At 48.9% G+C, this 14,371-nt stretch overlaps 2 protein-coding genes and 1 long non-coding RNA gene across 5 annotated transcripts in view; 2 read left to right on the plus strand and 1 right to left on the minus strand.

Annotated features, from left to right (window-relative positions):
* Positions 1 to 4,620, minus strand: part of LOC26513938 — a 39,364-nt gene extending 34,744 nt beyond the window's left edge. For 2 of the 3 annotated variants that reach the window (XR_001408733.2, XR_001408734.3), the window contains exons 1-3: positions 4,549 to 4,620; positions 4,295 to 4,437; positions 3,916 to 4,086 (exon numbers count right to left, since the gene is read on the minus strand). This is a non-coding gene — a long non-coding RNA (uncharacterized LOC26513938). Of the gene's footprint in view, positions 1 to 3,915; positions 4,087 to 4,278; positions 4,438 to 4,548 lie in introns of all 3 variants that reach the window. The other variant, XR_004309987.2, reaches the window with a different exon arrangement.
* A 2,679-nt stretch (positions 4,621 to 7,299) lies between these two features.
* Positions 7,300 to 8,889, plus strand: LOC6496157 (glycerol-3-phosphate dehydrogenase [NAD(+)], cytoplasmic). The gene is made up of 7 exons (XM_001960312.4): positions 7,300 to 7,607; positions 7,682 to 7,888; positions 7,950 to 8,138; positions 8,192 to 8,375; positions 8,429 to 8,582; positions 8,644 to 8,736; positions 8,791 to 8,889. The coding sequence occupies exons 1-7, from the start codon at positions 7,389 to 7,391 to the stop codon at positions 8,819 to 8,821; spliced, it is 1,077 nt and encodes a 358-aa protein (XP_001960348.1). The 5' UTR covers positions 7,300 to 7,388; the 3' UTR covers positions 8,822 to 8,889.
* Positions 8,890 to 11,542: 2,653 nt separating this feature from the next.
* LOC6496159 (kinesin-like protein Klp59C) lies at positions 11,543 to 13,942 on the plus strand. The gene has a single exon (XM_001960314.4). The coding sequence runs from the start codon at positions 11,771 to 11,773 to the stop codon at positions 13,751 to 13,753; it is 1,983 nt and encodes a 660-aa protein (XP_001960350.1). The 5' UTR covers positions 11,543 to 11,770; the 3' UTR covers positions 13,754 to 13,942.
* The last annotated feature ends 429 nt before the right edge of the window (positions 13,943 to 14,371 follow it).

Genomic DNA, 14,371 nt, shown 5'->3' on the forward strand with positions numbered 1-14,371 from the left:
TAATTAAATGTGTTAAGAGCCGAAGTGGCCGAGTTGGCCGAGTGGCCGAGTTGGCCAACTTTCTGCCAGTTTTCAGTACAGTTTTTAAGGAGACATTTCACGGTCGGGAGGAGCAGGCCAATTAAAGCCAGCTCGGAGTGATTTGTAAAGAGGTTTCTCACAATTTCATTTGGGGAGCGACTTCCTAATCAGCTTAGTTACGAGCTGGCAGGCATTTGAATGCCAGGACCCATATGTGGAAGGTCGTGTTCGGGCTGCGGTCGGAGGGGGTTGGGGAGAGCTGTAACCACAACACAAGGCGCTTCAAATGTTTCCTTTCAAATTAATTAGAAGTTTGCGGTGGGCAGGGCCAAGACGCCTCCGCAGGCTGCCCTTCGGCGGCGCCAGTCGTTCATGGACATCATCATCCGCCCTGATGGCAGCCGAGCCGATGGCAGGCCGCAAAATGGTTTTGGCCAACAATGAAATCTGAGTTGTAATTGCCGGCACACAAACATATAATTAACTAAATAATGAGATGAGCCCCAAATGGCTCCGGCTCTGTCTTCTCAGGCCTTTGTTGCTTTGTCTGCCCTGTTCCTGCCCACCATTTGGCTGCTGTTAACGGCATTTTTAATTACCTTTGATATTCCCAGCCACACTTGCTTGCTCGAGTTCGCAGCAGTTCGCTGTTTTCAATTAATGTTGCCAAAATGTCTTTCACGGCACGAGGTACAAGCATTCTCGTGTTCGCATCGCCTGCAGCAAGCAAAAGTTTTTTAATTTATTGGCCATAAATTCAACAACCTTCGGCCATCAATGGCACCTGCCCGGAGCAGTTTAAATAAATGAAAGCACCTCTCCTTCGAGAGCACTCTCGGATTATTAGTTTGAAGCAAAAGATATCGTTGCAATAGTAGATCTAGATTCTAGATGCAGCGCTATATATCCATAAGAGCTTTAAGACGCGGTTATCGGAGAAGGTTATCATTTCCATAAAGAGCTTCTCAAAACTAATTACTAGTTTTAGGTTAATATTTACTCAGCTAATTAGCCACAAAGTCTGGAAGTCAGACAGAGATGACAGAGGGCAACCGATTAACATTTATTGGGTCTGAACTTTAATTTGCCTTGTCGGCCAAGGAGCTCACCTTCTCCGTTCTCCAGCCTTTGTTTGGGCCGCTTGACATTCGAACCCGGCTGGATTTATGGGACTGCCCGTGTCGATTAGTTGGCCATAAATCTTAGCGCTTTGGTCAGCAGCTCGGGTGGAACTATGTGTTTACGCATTGTAGCGGATTTTTACCGGACGCCACAGAGATAGCCTCCCACACTCACCCCCTATGTGTGCTCTGACATCCCACAACTTACGGGTCATGGCCGGAATAAATTTTTAGCAAAGCAACAACGGCTCGTTCTTCATCATTGCACCATTAAGAGGTTAACTCATTTTAAATGAAATCTGCGCTGAGCGAAATATAAATATATGGAGAGCGGCGCTGGGAGGTCTGGGGGGCTGGGGGCCAGCGCAGGACTCTAATTTGCAAAGTTTTCCGCTGACTGAACTTTAACCCTGCCCTGGCCTGCCGCAGGTGTTAAAAATGATTTGCAAAATGCAAAACTTTTCGTTATAAATTCATAGCCATACATAACTGAAACACAGTGAGAAGCGCAAAGAAACGGAGAAAAGAAGGCGAACAACTTAAAATTGCTCAACTTTATATACATTTTTCGTTTGCTGCGTGAAATATGCGGAAAGTTTAATCAAATTCCGCCAAATCGCCTTGTCCCAAATAGTGTTCTGAGCAGTTCTGGGCTGGCTGACGGCGTAAATTAAACGCATAAATACTTTACATAATGCGATTGGGGGACAATGCGAATAAATAGTGGCTGCCTCGCCCTGAAAAGTGTGCTATGAAATTTTTAAATGGGGGATGCCCACACGAGCGGAGCAGAACCGACCGCAGAACATGAGTTATGGCAATGATGACATTGTTGGACACACAAAAGGGTCCAGGATCCAGGACCCAGCCCAGCCAAGACGTGCTAAAAATAGCCAATGAACGACCTCCTATTTGACGGAACGCCTAATTCCGAGAAGGACCCCGCCGAAGAACATCTCAGTTACGGCTGCACCTGTCTCGGGCTCTGGCCGGCCGTCATAAATCTTGCACACCTGGCCGTAGTCATGGCCGTGGATGTGCGAACGCCCACACGCTGGCTCGGATAAACTGAGTCGAGGAATATTTAAAGTCCATTTTCGGGGCGTCCAAGAACAAAGGCGGGCAGCTACGCAAAAAAGGAGCATCCTCTGGCAGAGCAAAGCCAAAAAACCGCCAGAACCACCTGAGCCACGGGGCAGACAGGGGCAGACCTCAGAGGCGCCACCAACAATTTAACAAGTGACTTCATGTGAACTAAGCAAGCAGGTCCTGATGTGTTGGTGCAACAAGCGCACGTCCCTAAAGGCCGCAAGGGCAGAGAGCTTTCCTTGTGCAACATTAGTCCTTAAAGCTGCGTCGAATAATGCTAACATTTTAGTAATTGACATGATTCTGAGCGAAAAACATTACAAATGTCAGAAAAAACACGCATATTTGCGATAAACCATCAAATTTTAATTTCCATTAAAATAGGTGTTGCGCGGGAATGGTTTTTCTGCTTTTGTGTTCAGCCACAAAAAAGTCCTGCATATTAATGCCACAGTGCCTTGCAATAGTAGCTGGCCAGGAGCCAGGAGCCAGAAGCACGACCATTTGCAATATTGGCAGGCGCACATGGCTTAGGCGAAGATTAACTGCAGTCAGTGTGTGTGCATGTGTGTGTGTCATGTCCCTGCATATGCATGGCACGTATTTGAATTGTGTGTGAGTGTGTGTGCGTCGGAGAGCCCGCCAAACTCACAGACAAGCGCCCCCGCACTCCCACACATGTCAATGTCAGATGGTCTAGGGGAGGGGTGGGGAAAATAAATAAATATAAAGCTCAACAGTCGCTGCACTGCGGAAAACAATTTTTAAAAAGCTTACATTTTATACTCGTATTATATTAAAGTGTTTTAATTTGTAAATTTAATATTTTTCACTAAAATTTATAAAATATCTTTAAAGAGAAGCCTTATTTTTGTGCCCACTCTTGGTCCTATTTCTCTTATACCCCGTTACTAAGAAATCCGCTCTGAGGGATTCTCCACTGCACGCCCACTAATCATGGCGCCAGGGCGGAAAATTGGGAGCCGATTAAATTGGCAATCAAGTGAAAGGCATCGCTTCGCCGTCCCGCCAGGATGATTCCCATTCCCATTCCCCGGCAGGCTGAAGGCTGAAGGAAAAAGGACCCCTCGTCAAAGTCCTCTCATCTCTCCTGCCAGTAAAATGGCATAATTACATGTAACTAGCCGAAAAAGTTTACATTTATGAGCGACTGGCGGCTGTTCCCCGGGTAGCGGTAAATGGCGCAAAGAGAGTGGAGTGGGGAGAGCTTACCGTGGGGAGAGTGGAGAGTGGCGCTATTTACGTTGCCATCACGCGGTGCGAAAATGGAGGAGACACGGAAAAAAAGAGCAGAATGGTGTCGTGGAGGGCGCGAGGGGCGGGGGCAGCCAAATGGCTGCGTTGACACAGTTTACAGTCTCCCCACCTGCGACAAAGCTCTCCCCCTCACACTCTCTCTTATTTTCCCCTCTAGCAACTAAGGTGAATGCATTGTGTGGAGAGTCTGCGGTGAAGAATTATGAATGAAATGGCTACTAGAGCCGGCTCAGACTTTGATAACTCCCCACTGAAGAAGAAGAGCAAACTAGGGTGGGGCTAGGCGAAATCTATACACCCTTTAATTGGCCTCTATGAACTCCTATTTTGTTATTGCTTTATGATTATGGCCCACTTATGGGGAAATATAGTTTATAGGGGAATAAAAACAAATAATTCCACTCACCAGTGACTGTTATTCCGTTGGTTCATTAAATATTTCTGTGTGTATATGTATAATCCCATTGTAATGTTTTTTCATAAAATATATTTTTTAAGCTGCTCCAAGTTAGCGGTACTTTACGCTTCCATCCACAATCCGGCAAAAAATATATTTTCCATGGCATCCATTAAAATTCTATAATTAAAAAAATATTTATGCATTAATTAGAGATTAAAGAAGATTTTTTTAAATTTTAAATATTGAGTAGAAGAAGAGTTAAGAGAAAAGCTTAAAGTTTCCTCCATAAAAAATTTGTAAGGCGATTAAAAGAAAAATCTCATTTAACAAAAATGAAATTAAACTTAAAAGAAGATATTTTTCACTTACTGTTTTACATACATACATATTTATGTTCCTTTTCACATTCGTTCCAGTGTCTGTATGTACTGGGGTGCTGTCACCAGTAAACGGTACTTTATTCCAGCCTCTTGCAAAGATCTTGCTGGAGCACCTGCACGAATTTCACCATCAAATTTCTCTGCAATTCTGAAATTAAATAGTTAAATACCTTTATTATGCCTTTATTTAGTCTTTTACACACATTTACTGCAACTTTAAACTTTTAAAAACAGTTTAAAATCAATTTTAAAAACTCACAAGAACACGCTGTTTTCGCACCTCCGTAAATGAAAGAAGAAGAAGGTGAAGGCTGAGAAACTTTCGGAAGCTGGGGGAAAGAGAGTGATCTTAAAGGAGAAGAGCGAAAGCTTGCACGAGAGAAAGTATAAGACTGCAGTATGCAGAAGGTATAAGACTGTCCAGGGGCTTGGCGCGAAAAGAAACGTTTTCGAATCTGAAGCAAATCACTTGTCCTCTTTGTGTGGTCAGTTAAGTGATTTAAAAAGTGCTAGGGGACAAGGGAGACCACAAGCCAGGTCCAATTAAAATTTATAGCCTTCTTCTTGCTAGGGGGGAAATCAAAGCAAACTGGGCACTGGAAAAAGTAGCAATTGAAGATGACCTCTTTACACTTTGGCCGCATTTGAGGAGTGGAGAACGACTCTCTGATTGCAATTGACCTCGAGAATCCCCCACCGACCGAGGGGCGGGACGGACAGTCCGACAGCTCATCCAGACACCATCTGGGCATATTTTAATTACCATTTAGAGGAACCTTCTGAAAAAATGAGAAGAGGAAAAAGAAGCGCCGGAGAGAACATTAAAAGCAAGCTGCAGACGCCCTCTGCCCTCTGCCCGTGTCCTTGCCCCCTGAGCCGGCTGCTTTGAACTTTTGGCCAAGTTTCGGGCCGCCTGTCAGGCGAGTGCAAACGGAATAGCAACAAAATGCGGCAAATGTTGTTTGGAATATTAATTCGGCTCCGGCTCGCATTTAAGGAGCTTAATGAACTCGAATGGCGGATTAAAGCCAAATTTCTCCAATGAGAAAAAATTTTAATATAATTAATCATAAGCCTCCGGGCAGAAATGTGTGCACTTTCATTTAATGGCATTCTTTTAGCAATTAGCATTTTTTAATTTTTGTTATCCCACAAGTTAGACCCATTTTTGCCAGTGTCCGAGACAAAAAAGTTTGTGCCGCAACTGCCCTGCCCCTGCCCCTGATATTTGTTTATTCTTTGAACTTCTCCAATTAAAAGTAAATATTGTGAGTATTTTATCTCGATTTGCTTCGTGTCCTGGCCCTGCACTTTGCACGCAATCCAAGTCCTTTTCCGCGGAGGCTTCTCAGTCACTCGGCCCTCTGGAGTTGCTCTATCTGATTTCCACTTGAATCCGCCAGAACTCCGGAGCTCAGAAGCGAAAATAAACTTTCCTCGAGCGTAACGCCTTTAAAGGGGTCTGTATGCGACCAGGACTCTACTTCAGGTACTACTTGAGGAGGACTATCTAATGGCTCTATTCTCTCCATTCATGATGTGGAAAGCAAACTTTCAAATACTCCCCCTAGATGTACCATATAAGTAATCCTAGAGATTTCCCCTCCTGCTGCTAATTAGTTTATCCCAGGACTAAAAAGTTTCCCGAAAGTAGCTGCCAGAAAAGCGAAAGAAAGCGAAAGTTTTCGAGTCCCAAGCCCGACGCGACTCGACAATCACGTTGCAGCCAACAAAACATGGAATAATTTTATTTACGATTCAACTTTGTAGCCACAAAATCATATGAGTAACTGCCACGGGGCCGGAGCTGCTGGAGGTGCAAACGCATAAAAAATCGTGTTGGAACTTTATGTGCGTATCCCTACGACGATTCCGGGCAACTGCCCGAGTTAAGTTTACTTTACGGCCGGGGGAGGACCCAGAAAGACAGGGATCCTCTGCCGAAACCAGAGAGCATAAAATAATAAAAACTGAAATTAATGTCGGACGAGGGGCTAGAGCAGCGGCTTGGGAATAATTTATTCGCTCCCCGAACGGAGTACAAAATAAATTGTGTTGCAGGTTATTTTTGCAAGTGTCTCGGGGGGTGGAGGAGCTGTAGTTCCCGAAGAAGTCCCTCCCACCTCCAAAAATAACTCAGAAATTAAAAATATTATACGTAGCAGCACCTAAGGCCCTGCCATGTCGTTTAAGGCCGACTGACCAGTCTGGCCCGGCCCTGGTTTCCAGTCCACGGGCTCTCGTTCCCGCCGTTTTGTCTTTCCGCCATTGTTCGTTTGGCCTTTCGCCTCGACAGCAACTCATTAAAAATTCCATTTTCATTTCGCCCATCATCCATTTTGATTTCATAGTCGAGTGGATTGGGTGGGGCGGTGGCTCCAGCTCCAGCTCCAGCTCCGGTTCGGTTCGGTTTGGCTTGGATTTGGGTGGGATTGCATGGCTCGTTTCGATCGGGAGGACGTCGCACAATTTCAAAGTGTTTACTTTCTTGCACATTGATTTCGCTTTAACTTTTGCTCTGGCCTCAGTCGTCAGTCCTTGTCCTGGCAGCCCTTTAAATACTTTATTTAAATCGATGCAGAGGCCGCGACTGCACAGTGGCCTAATTAAAAAATAAATACGAAAATTATGCATTTCCCTTCGCTTAATATAGTATGCGTATATATTATTGCCGCAAACATGAATGAATCCGCGTCTCAGGGGGAGGACTGCCACGCAATTCATTATTTGCACAGCCAGTTTGGCGAACGTGACGTATACGTAATTTTTATGCCGCGATTCCGTTCGGCTGATGAATTGTTTAACCAGCACTCCATCAATATATGGATTGCCGGCAAACATTCGCATAGGCCTGTGTATTGATCCGGAGCTGTGTTTGCAGTCTCATTTATATTAAAGGTTGGCCGGCGGAGCGGTGTGGGCCGGAAAAAGGCTGAAAAAAGGCGGTTAATAAATCACAGTGGCTCTAATTTGCCACAATTAGCAGAGTCGGACTAAACACTCGCCCGCCCTGGAGTCAAGTGTCAAGTGTCACTTTCACTACAAAAACACACCGAACTGAACACGAAACAGCACTCCGTTTATTAATTGGCCGCCGGGATGGACAAGATTATGATTTGCATCATCGGATCGGGCAACTGGGCCACCACCATAGCCCGCAACGTGGGCAGGAACGTGGCCAACCACTCGACCCTGGACGAGAAGGTGCCCATGTACGTGTACGAGGAGATGGTCGAGGGCCGGAAGCTCACGGAAATCATCAACACCACCCACATAAACGCCAAGTACATGCCCAACTTCGTTCTGCCGCCGAACATCGTAGGTCGCTCTCGAGGCAGTCTCGAGGTACTGTACTGTCTCATGGAACTTCCTCACTCTCCCTTCCTTACTAGGTGGCCGTGGACGACATCGTGACGACGGCCAGGGACGCGGACATTATAATCTTCGCCATTCCGCCCACCTTCGTCAGCAGCTGTTGCAAGACCCTCCTCGGAAAGGTCAAGCCCACGGCCCACGCCGTGTCTCTCATCAAAGGATTCGAGCGCGGCGACGACGGCCAGTTCATCCTGATTTCGCAGATAATAATGAGGCAGTTGAAGGTCTTGCTCCATCTGTTAATACGTACTATTGCCCTGACCTGACCTTTTATCCCCCTTGCAGATTCCCTGCTCGGTCCTCGTGGGCTGCAACCTGGCCCACGAAATAGCCAACGATCACTTCGCCGAGGGCACTGTGGGCTGTCGGGATCAGAAGTACTTCCGGGTCCTGCACGACATCTTCAGGTCGCCCACCTTCCGGGTGGTGGTCACCGAAGACGCGGATTGCGTGGAGATATGCTCCACTCTTAGGGTTAGTAGCTCTCTCTCCCCACATATTCAAATACTAACACCTTCCCCTTGAAGAACATCATCGCCTTTGCCGCTGGCTGCTCTGACGGGATGCAGCTCAACGAGAACACCAAGGCCGGCATCATTCGGCGCGGCTTCCTCGAGATGCTGCAGTTCGTGGACGTTTTCTATCCCGGCTGCCGCATGGGCACCTTCTTCGAGGCCTGTGGCATATCGGACTTGGTCACCAGCTGTTATGGTAGAGTAGAACTTGGTGTACTCCTAACCAATATTAAATAATACATTTCAAAGCCAACCGCAACCGGAAGCTGGCCGAGGCCTTTGTCAAAACAGGGAAGCCCCTCAGCGAACTGGAGCACATCCTCATTCCAGGACACGAGCCCTTGGGCCCTGTCACGGCCGAGCTAGTGCACCACATGCTGAAGAAGAAGGGCCTGGAGGAGAAGTAATGGAAGGAAAGAGTGTCCCTATCTTTCAAATATTAAATTGTTGTCTCGTTCTTGCAGATTTCCGCTCTTCACGACCGTTTACAAGATCTGCACAGGAGACTATCCGCTGAGCCGCCTGGTGGAGTGCCTGATCAAGGCCCGGGAGGACATGTAAGAAGGACCCGCAGAGTCGAGTGCTTGATAATATCTTTCCCCTGTCCACAGCTTCCATCCGCTGCACACCTTCCAGCTCTGAAGTTCTGCCCCTTCTGCGTTAAAAGTGTAATGAGAATTAAATAAACCGCATTCTGATTCTAAGACCAACCCACAAACAGTTTTTCTTTTCCAAGCGGGGCTCCCTTTGTCCGGGCATGCCTATGTGGCATATTTGCCATGTGCAACAAATGCGGCAGAAAACCCTCTCGAAACAAAGCCCCTCGATGTACTTCGCATTGTGCGTCCGTCTTTTCTTGATGCAGTTCAAGTGTTCCTTCGCAGGAGCTACGAGGACTGTGGGAGGAGGGTGAATGCACCAACGCTCCGGGCTCTTGTTTTGGATGAATCGGAGGCCAAAACAACGGAAACCACTCGAGCCGGATACGGATGCGAATGAATGGAAAGTCGAGTCCTGGCCCCGGCTTTCCGTCTCATTGTTTTCCCACTACATTTATTTGTGCCGAGTCCGATAGTTTTTCTTTCTTCGGCCCAGCTCGCATTGTGTTCCTGGGCCAGAAGTGCTTTCCAATCGAAATTGAGGAAATGGGAGCAACCACTGGAGGAGCTGTCGAGAGATCTGGCTGCCAGTTCACTGAACTTCACAGAGCAGGCACTACGCTGTAAACATCTAACGCTTCAACTGAAAGCAATTTTATATAAATTTTTAACAAATCGCTAATCCTAGACAACCGCAGAGATGACGGCGACTATTCTGCTGGGTGAGCTGAAACGGAAGGTGGTCCGCACTCGCTACCGCAGCTACTGGCTGCTCGTGGCCCCGGTGGTGGTGATCTTGCTGATCTGGATGTGCTTGGGAGGGACCAAGAAGGAGGTCTCCCCGGGAGACATGGCCGCCGACAGGTCCATGTGGAGACAGGCCAAGTTCCTGTTCAGCGAGATCTACTACTACTTCTGGGAGGGCGAGCGGCCCAAGCCCCAGCCGGAGGAGCGCATGGGCCGCATGGAGAAGATCCTGAAGTACTTCATGTCCTAAGCGCCCCGAGGCCCACAACGGCCAATCAAGCCACACAACTGCAGCTATTCACAAATGTTTCGTTTTTTTGTCAACTTTTCACACAATTGCGTTCTGCTTTCGTTCCAAAAGTCAATTTGAAAATTGTTATTTAATAAATTATTCATGCAATCCATTTAGATCCGCGCGGTCCTTTTTCGCAGCTTAATTGAATCAGGACGACAAAGGCGGTAATTAGAGGGGCGGTCGGGATGTGTAACCGGATTAGGCCAAATGTCGGAATTGTTCAATTTGATTACATTACCAAACAGCGTTTAATCCCCGCCGAACGACAATAGAGGCGTGTGATTACGATTACACCTGATGTAATTTTGTTTCCAAAATCCCCCAAAAGGACGTGTTTAAGAGCGCAAGATCTCTGCATTTTTACGCAGAATGGCCTTCCTGATTCAGGACTCTATTAGTTTAGTTCGTTTCTATTTAGGCAAATATGCCGCTTACGTGCTGCAGGGGCAGCTGCCTCTCGGGTGTCTCTAAAAATGAAATGGAAGCCCCACCGCATACGGTTAAACAAATATGTTTTGTATCTCGGCCCAGAGCAGGCTGAGAGAATTTGCATATCAGGCGGCGCCCAGGACTGGTTCTTTTTCCGAAGAGGACATGGGGGTTCAAGGAGCCCGATAATTACACGGTAAATTTGGCAAAATGTGACGACAAATGGCAAACAAGACACCGCCGCCCAAGACCGAAACAAGTGCACGTATCCATGGCCATGTATCTATGCATCCATTCCGGCCCGGCCCACGCACAGGTGGGGATACAGATCCGGATACCTGTGCGCCCGGCAGTGGGGCAGGCACTTCAAAAAATAAATAACAATTTGGTACGTTATACACGTCTCGGCTTATGCAAACGTATCTGCAACTTGTACCACTACCGCCTGCCTCCTCGTCTGTCACTCCCGATATAGCCGTTTCGCCCTCTATTGCCGTCCAAAAGAATGGTTCATTTTATGACCACCCCCTCGACAAATACCCGGAACACACTCCCGTGTTTGTTCTGGGGGCTCTCGGAGGGAGGCCGGCATGGTGTTTGTTTACTGATTCGCTTGTTGTTGTCTCTTGTTGGCCATCAAATTGAACAAACAGCCAAAACTGTCCACGCTCAAATAGGCACCACCAGGTAGTGGGAGGCCTCGAAGCCTTGAAGTCCAAAGTGCACTCATTCGCCATTTTCGACCCTTGCAATAATGTTTTGCAGAAAATGCTAAAGAATCTAATCATAAAGGTATTCCGCTCTAGAATCGGATGCCGTTTGGCCGAGTTGGCACGGTCCCATATATGAGAATCCAGGAGTTCGAAGGGGTTGCCCGAAAAAATTTTAAAAATGTCGATCCGAAAATTTGTGTCGGTGTTTTCATGTGGATCGACGGGGAATCGATCCAAAAATCTTTTAAGGTATTCCGATTATGAATCGGATGGCATTTGGCCGAGATATGGACATCGCAGGGTCCCATATATGAAAATCCTAGATTTTGCAAAAGCATGCCCCCCAAAATTTGAAAAAATATCGATCCAAAAATTTGTTTCGGGGTTTTGATGTAGATCGACGGGGAATCGATCCAGAAATCTTTTAAGGTATTCCGCTCTAGGATCGGATGCCATTTGGCCGAGATATGGACATCGCAGGGTCCCATGTATGAGAATCCTGGATTTTGCAAGGGTGCCCCACAAAATTTGAAAAAATATCGATCCAAAGTTATGTGTGTATTTGGAAAGACTCACTCAACACAGACTTTTCCGTCAGTTTCACATTGGTAATCCCCAGATAGGTACAGAACTACAGGTAGCAATCTATGAAATCGGCCCAAAAAGAATGCACAAACGTTTCGAGAAAATTTGCAGTCACACGATCACATTTGTTGTAGAAGTCGGAGTCGAGAGGTGCTGAAACGGAATCTGCTGCAGGACTTGGAGGGGTGCTTGGAAGATTTGAATTGGAGAGAGAGTCAGGACCATGGATAATCTGAAGATTGAGCAGAAGGTGCTGATCCGGCGCTCAGACGGAAGGGTGCATATGGCCAAGATCCTCAAGCTGGACGGCAGCGGCAACAAGATGGTCACCGTAGAGTGGGTCGAGGGGCACGTGGTGCGCGGCAAGGAGCTGCCTGTGGAGGTACTGATGCTGACCAATCCACAGCTTTTTGATGCCCCGCGACGCAGTCCAGATGTTCCGGAAGTGGGGGTCCGCGCGGAGGGAACCAACCAAACTGCCTCCATTCGTCCCCGTTCGATGGTGCTCGGCGGAGTGAAGAACCGCCTGCTGGAGAATCTCATGAAGGCCCGTGTGGCGAACCCCCCGCCACGTCTGCCCTCCATTCGCAGGGACAGGGTGATGGCCCCACCAGTCGAGCGGGTGCGGACTAATATCGATCGGGTGCGGGAGCAAAGGGAGCGGAGACGCGAACAAACTGCTCGGACCCGCGAGTTGAAGGACCAGCAGCGGAAGGAGGACCCCGGAAACCCCAACTGGGAGATTGACAGGATGATCCGGCAGCAGAAGCAGGATATAATGAACCAGCCCATGAAGGCTTCCGAGTCGAAGGAGCCGCGGAAGCAGCACGAGATCCTGGTATGTGTCCGGAAGCGACCTTTGAACCGCAAGGAGATGGCCCAGCGGGAGCTGGACGTGATCAGTGTGCCCAACAACGAGTGCCTGGTGGTGCACGAGCCGCGCAAGCAGGTCAACCTGATCAAGTACGTGGACAACCACTCGTTCCGGTTCGATTACGTCTTCGACGAGGAGTGCTCCAATACCACGGTCTACCAGAAAACAGCCCGTCCGCTGGTGCAGCACGTCTTCGAGGGCGGCATGGCCACCTGCTTCGCCTACGGGCAGACTGGGAGCGGCAAGACTTACACCATGGGTGGTGAGTTCCACGGGCGGCAGAAGAGTCCCGGCGACGGGATCTACGCCATGGCAGCAAAGGACTTCTTCGCACTGCTCTCGACGCCGCCCTACGCAGCCCTGAAGCTGAAAGTGTGCTGCAGCTTCTTCGAGATCTACGGCACCAAAGTGAGTGACCTGCTCATGCCGGGGAAGCCCATCCTGCGAGTCCTGGAGGACGGCCACAGACAAGTCCAAGTGGTGGGCCTCACAGAGAAGCCCGTGACCAGCACCAACGAAGTCCTGGCCTTCCTTGAGCTGGGCAACAGTGTCCGCACCTCGGGCCAGACTTCGGCCAACTCCATGTCCTCCCGGTCACACGCCATCTTCCAGATCCTCCTGCGCGCCTCGCAGAACAACCGCTTGCACGGCAAGTTCTCCCTGATCGACCTGGCTGGAAACGAGAGGGGGGCAGACAACTGCTCCGCCAACCGGCAGACCCGGCTCGAAGGCGCGGATATCAACAAGTCGTTGCTGGCGCTGAAGGAGTGCATCCGCGCCCTGGGGCAGCGTAACTCCTCGCACCTGCCCTTCAGGGGCTCCAAGCTCACCCAGGTCCTGCGCGACTCGTTCATCGGGGGCAAGAAGGTGAAGACCTGCATGATCGCCATGATCTCTCCGGGCCTGCATTCGGTGGAGCACACCCTGAATACCCTGCGCTACGCGAATCGGGTCAAGGAACTCACAGTCGAGTTGGTAACCCGCCGGACACCGAACACCGTGGAGGCCATGCCACAGTCCTCTTCCGGGGACGACGAGACACCCACCACCGATCCCGGCTCTCAGCCAGACGTCATCTATTCCAGCACCGTGCCGGAGCAGTATCCCCTGGCCAAGTCGTCCACCTCGCTGGCCAAGGACGTGGGCCGAGTCATGCGCGAGAGTCCTGCGCGTCAAGGAACCAGCCTCAACGATCTGAACGTTCCCCAGCGACGGGTCCCCAAGCTTCCCGCTGCTCCCAACTATGTGCGGCCCGCCCGCGACACCCGGCATCCATCCACCATCCTCCTGGCCAACTCTCTGGCCACGTACCGCGGAAGCAACTTTCCATAGGTACTCGGGCCGCGAACGCCAATCGAACTCCTCAATCGAATTCTACAACAGCCATTTTGTTCGGACTCACGACCAACGCATTGAGGCACTTCCCCCGAACACATCCTCCACAAATAAACTGGCTCTTCATACCCCCGTCAAAATTCATTGTGTGCCTAGGAAATAAATACCCTATATGTAGGAAGCATATTTTATAATTTTGTATCCTTAGATCGGCAGCTCGCCCACAAAGAACACTCACACAGAAGTCCCAAAAAATGTTCAGATAACTTTAATTATATGATGTTACTGCCTAGGAGAGCCTTTGTTTAATGAATAAATTGTTAAAGGCTGCCCTGCAACTATCTTAATAATTGGATTAACCTTGGTGGAAATTATCAAGTCAGTTTAATGCCCATCCCGGCCTCTGTGCCTACTCCAGCCCCAGGCCACTGGCACAACCTTCGAAGGACTCGCACTCACGTATGTCTACATTCTCCTGTGCCGCCACCGCCGAACTCCAACTAAGCGCAAATATTTTCCGCATAGTTGCGCATTAAGCCAAAAACTTACTTTTCGTGCCAGAAGTGGGGGTGGCCCCACTTCTTTTTTCCGTGCTCCTCCGGCTTCGGGAGGAGG

The sequence above is a fragment of the Drosophila ananassae genome, chromosome 3L, assembly GCF_017639315.1.
Source record: "Drosophila ananassae strain 14024-0371.13 chromosome 3L, ASM1763931v2, whole genome shotgun sequence".
Lineage (NCBI taxonomy): Eukaryota > Metazoa > Arthropoda > Insecta > Diptera > Drosophilidae > Drosophila > Drosophila ananassae.

Bases quoted from the DNA above. Each gene is read 5' to 3' on its own strand.
- LOC6496157 (XM_001960312.4), top strand. From the start codon at position 7,389: ATGGACAAGATTATGATTTGCATCATCGGATCGGGCAACTGGGCCACC. The intron at 7,608-7,681 runs GTAGGTCGCTCT...CTTCCTTACTAG, and splicing joins TCGTTCTGCCGCCGAACATC to GTGGCCGTGGACGACATCGT. The intron at 8,583-8,643 runs GTAATGGAAGGA...TCGTTCTTGCAG, and splicing joins AAGAAGGGCCTGGAGGAGAA to ATTTCCGCTCTTCACGACCG.
- LOC6496159 (XM_001960314.4), top strand. From the start codon at position 11,771: ATGGATAATCTGAAGATTGAGCAGAAGGTGCTGATCCGGCGCTCAGAC.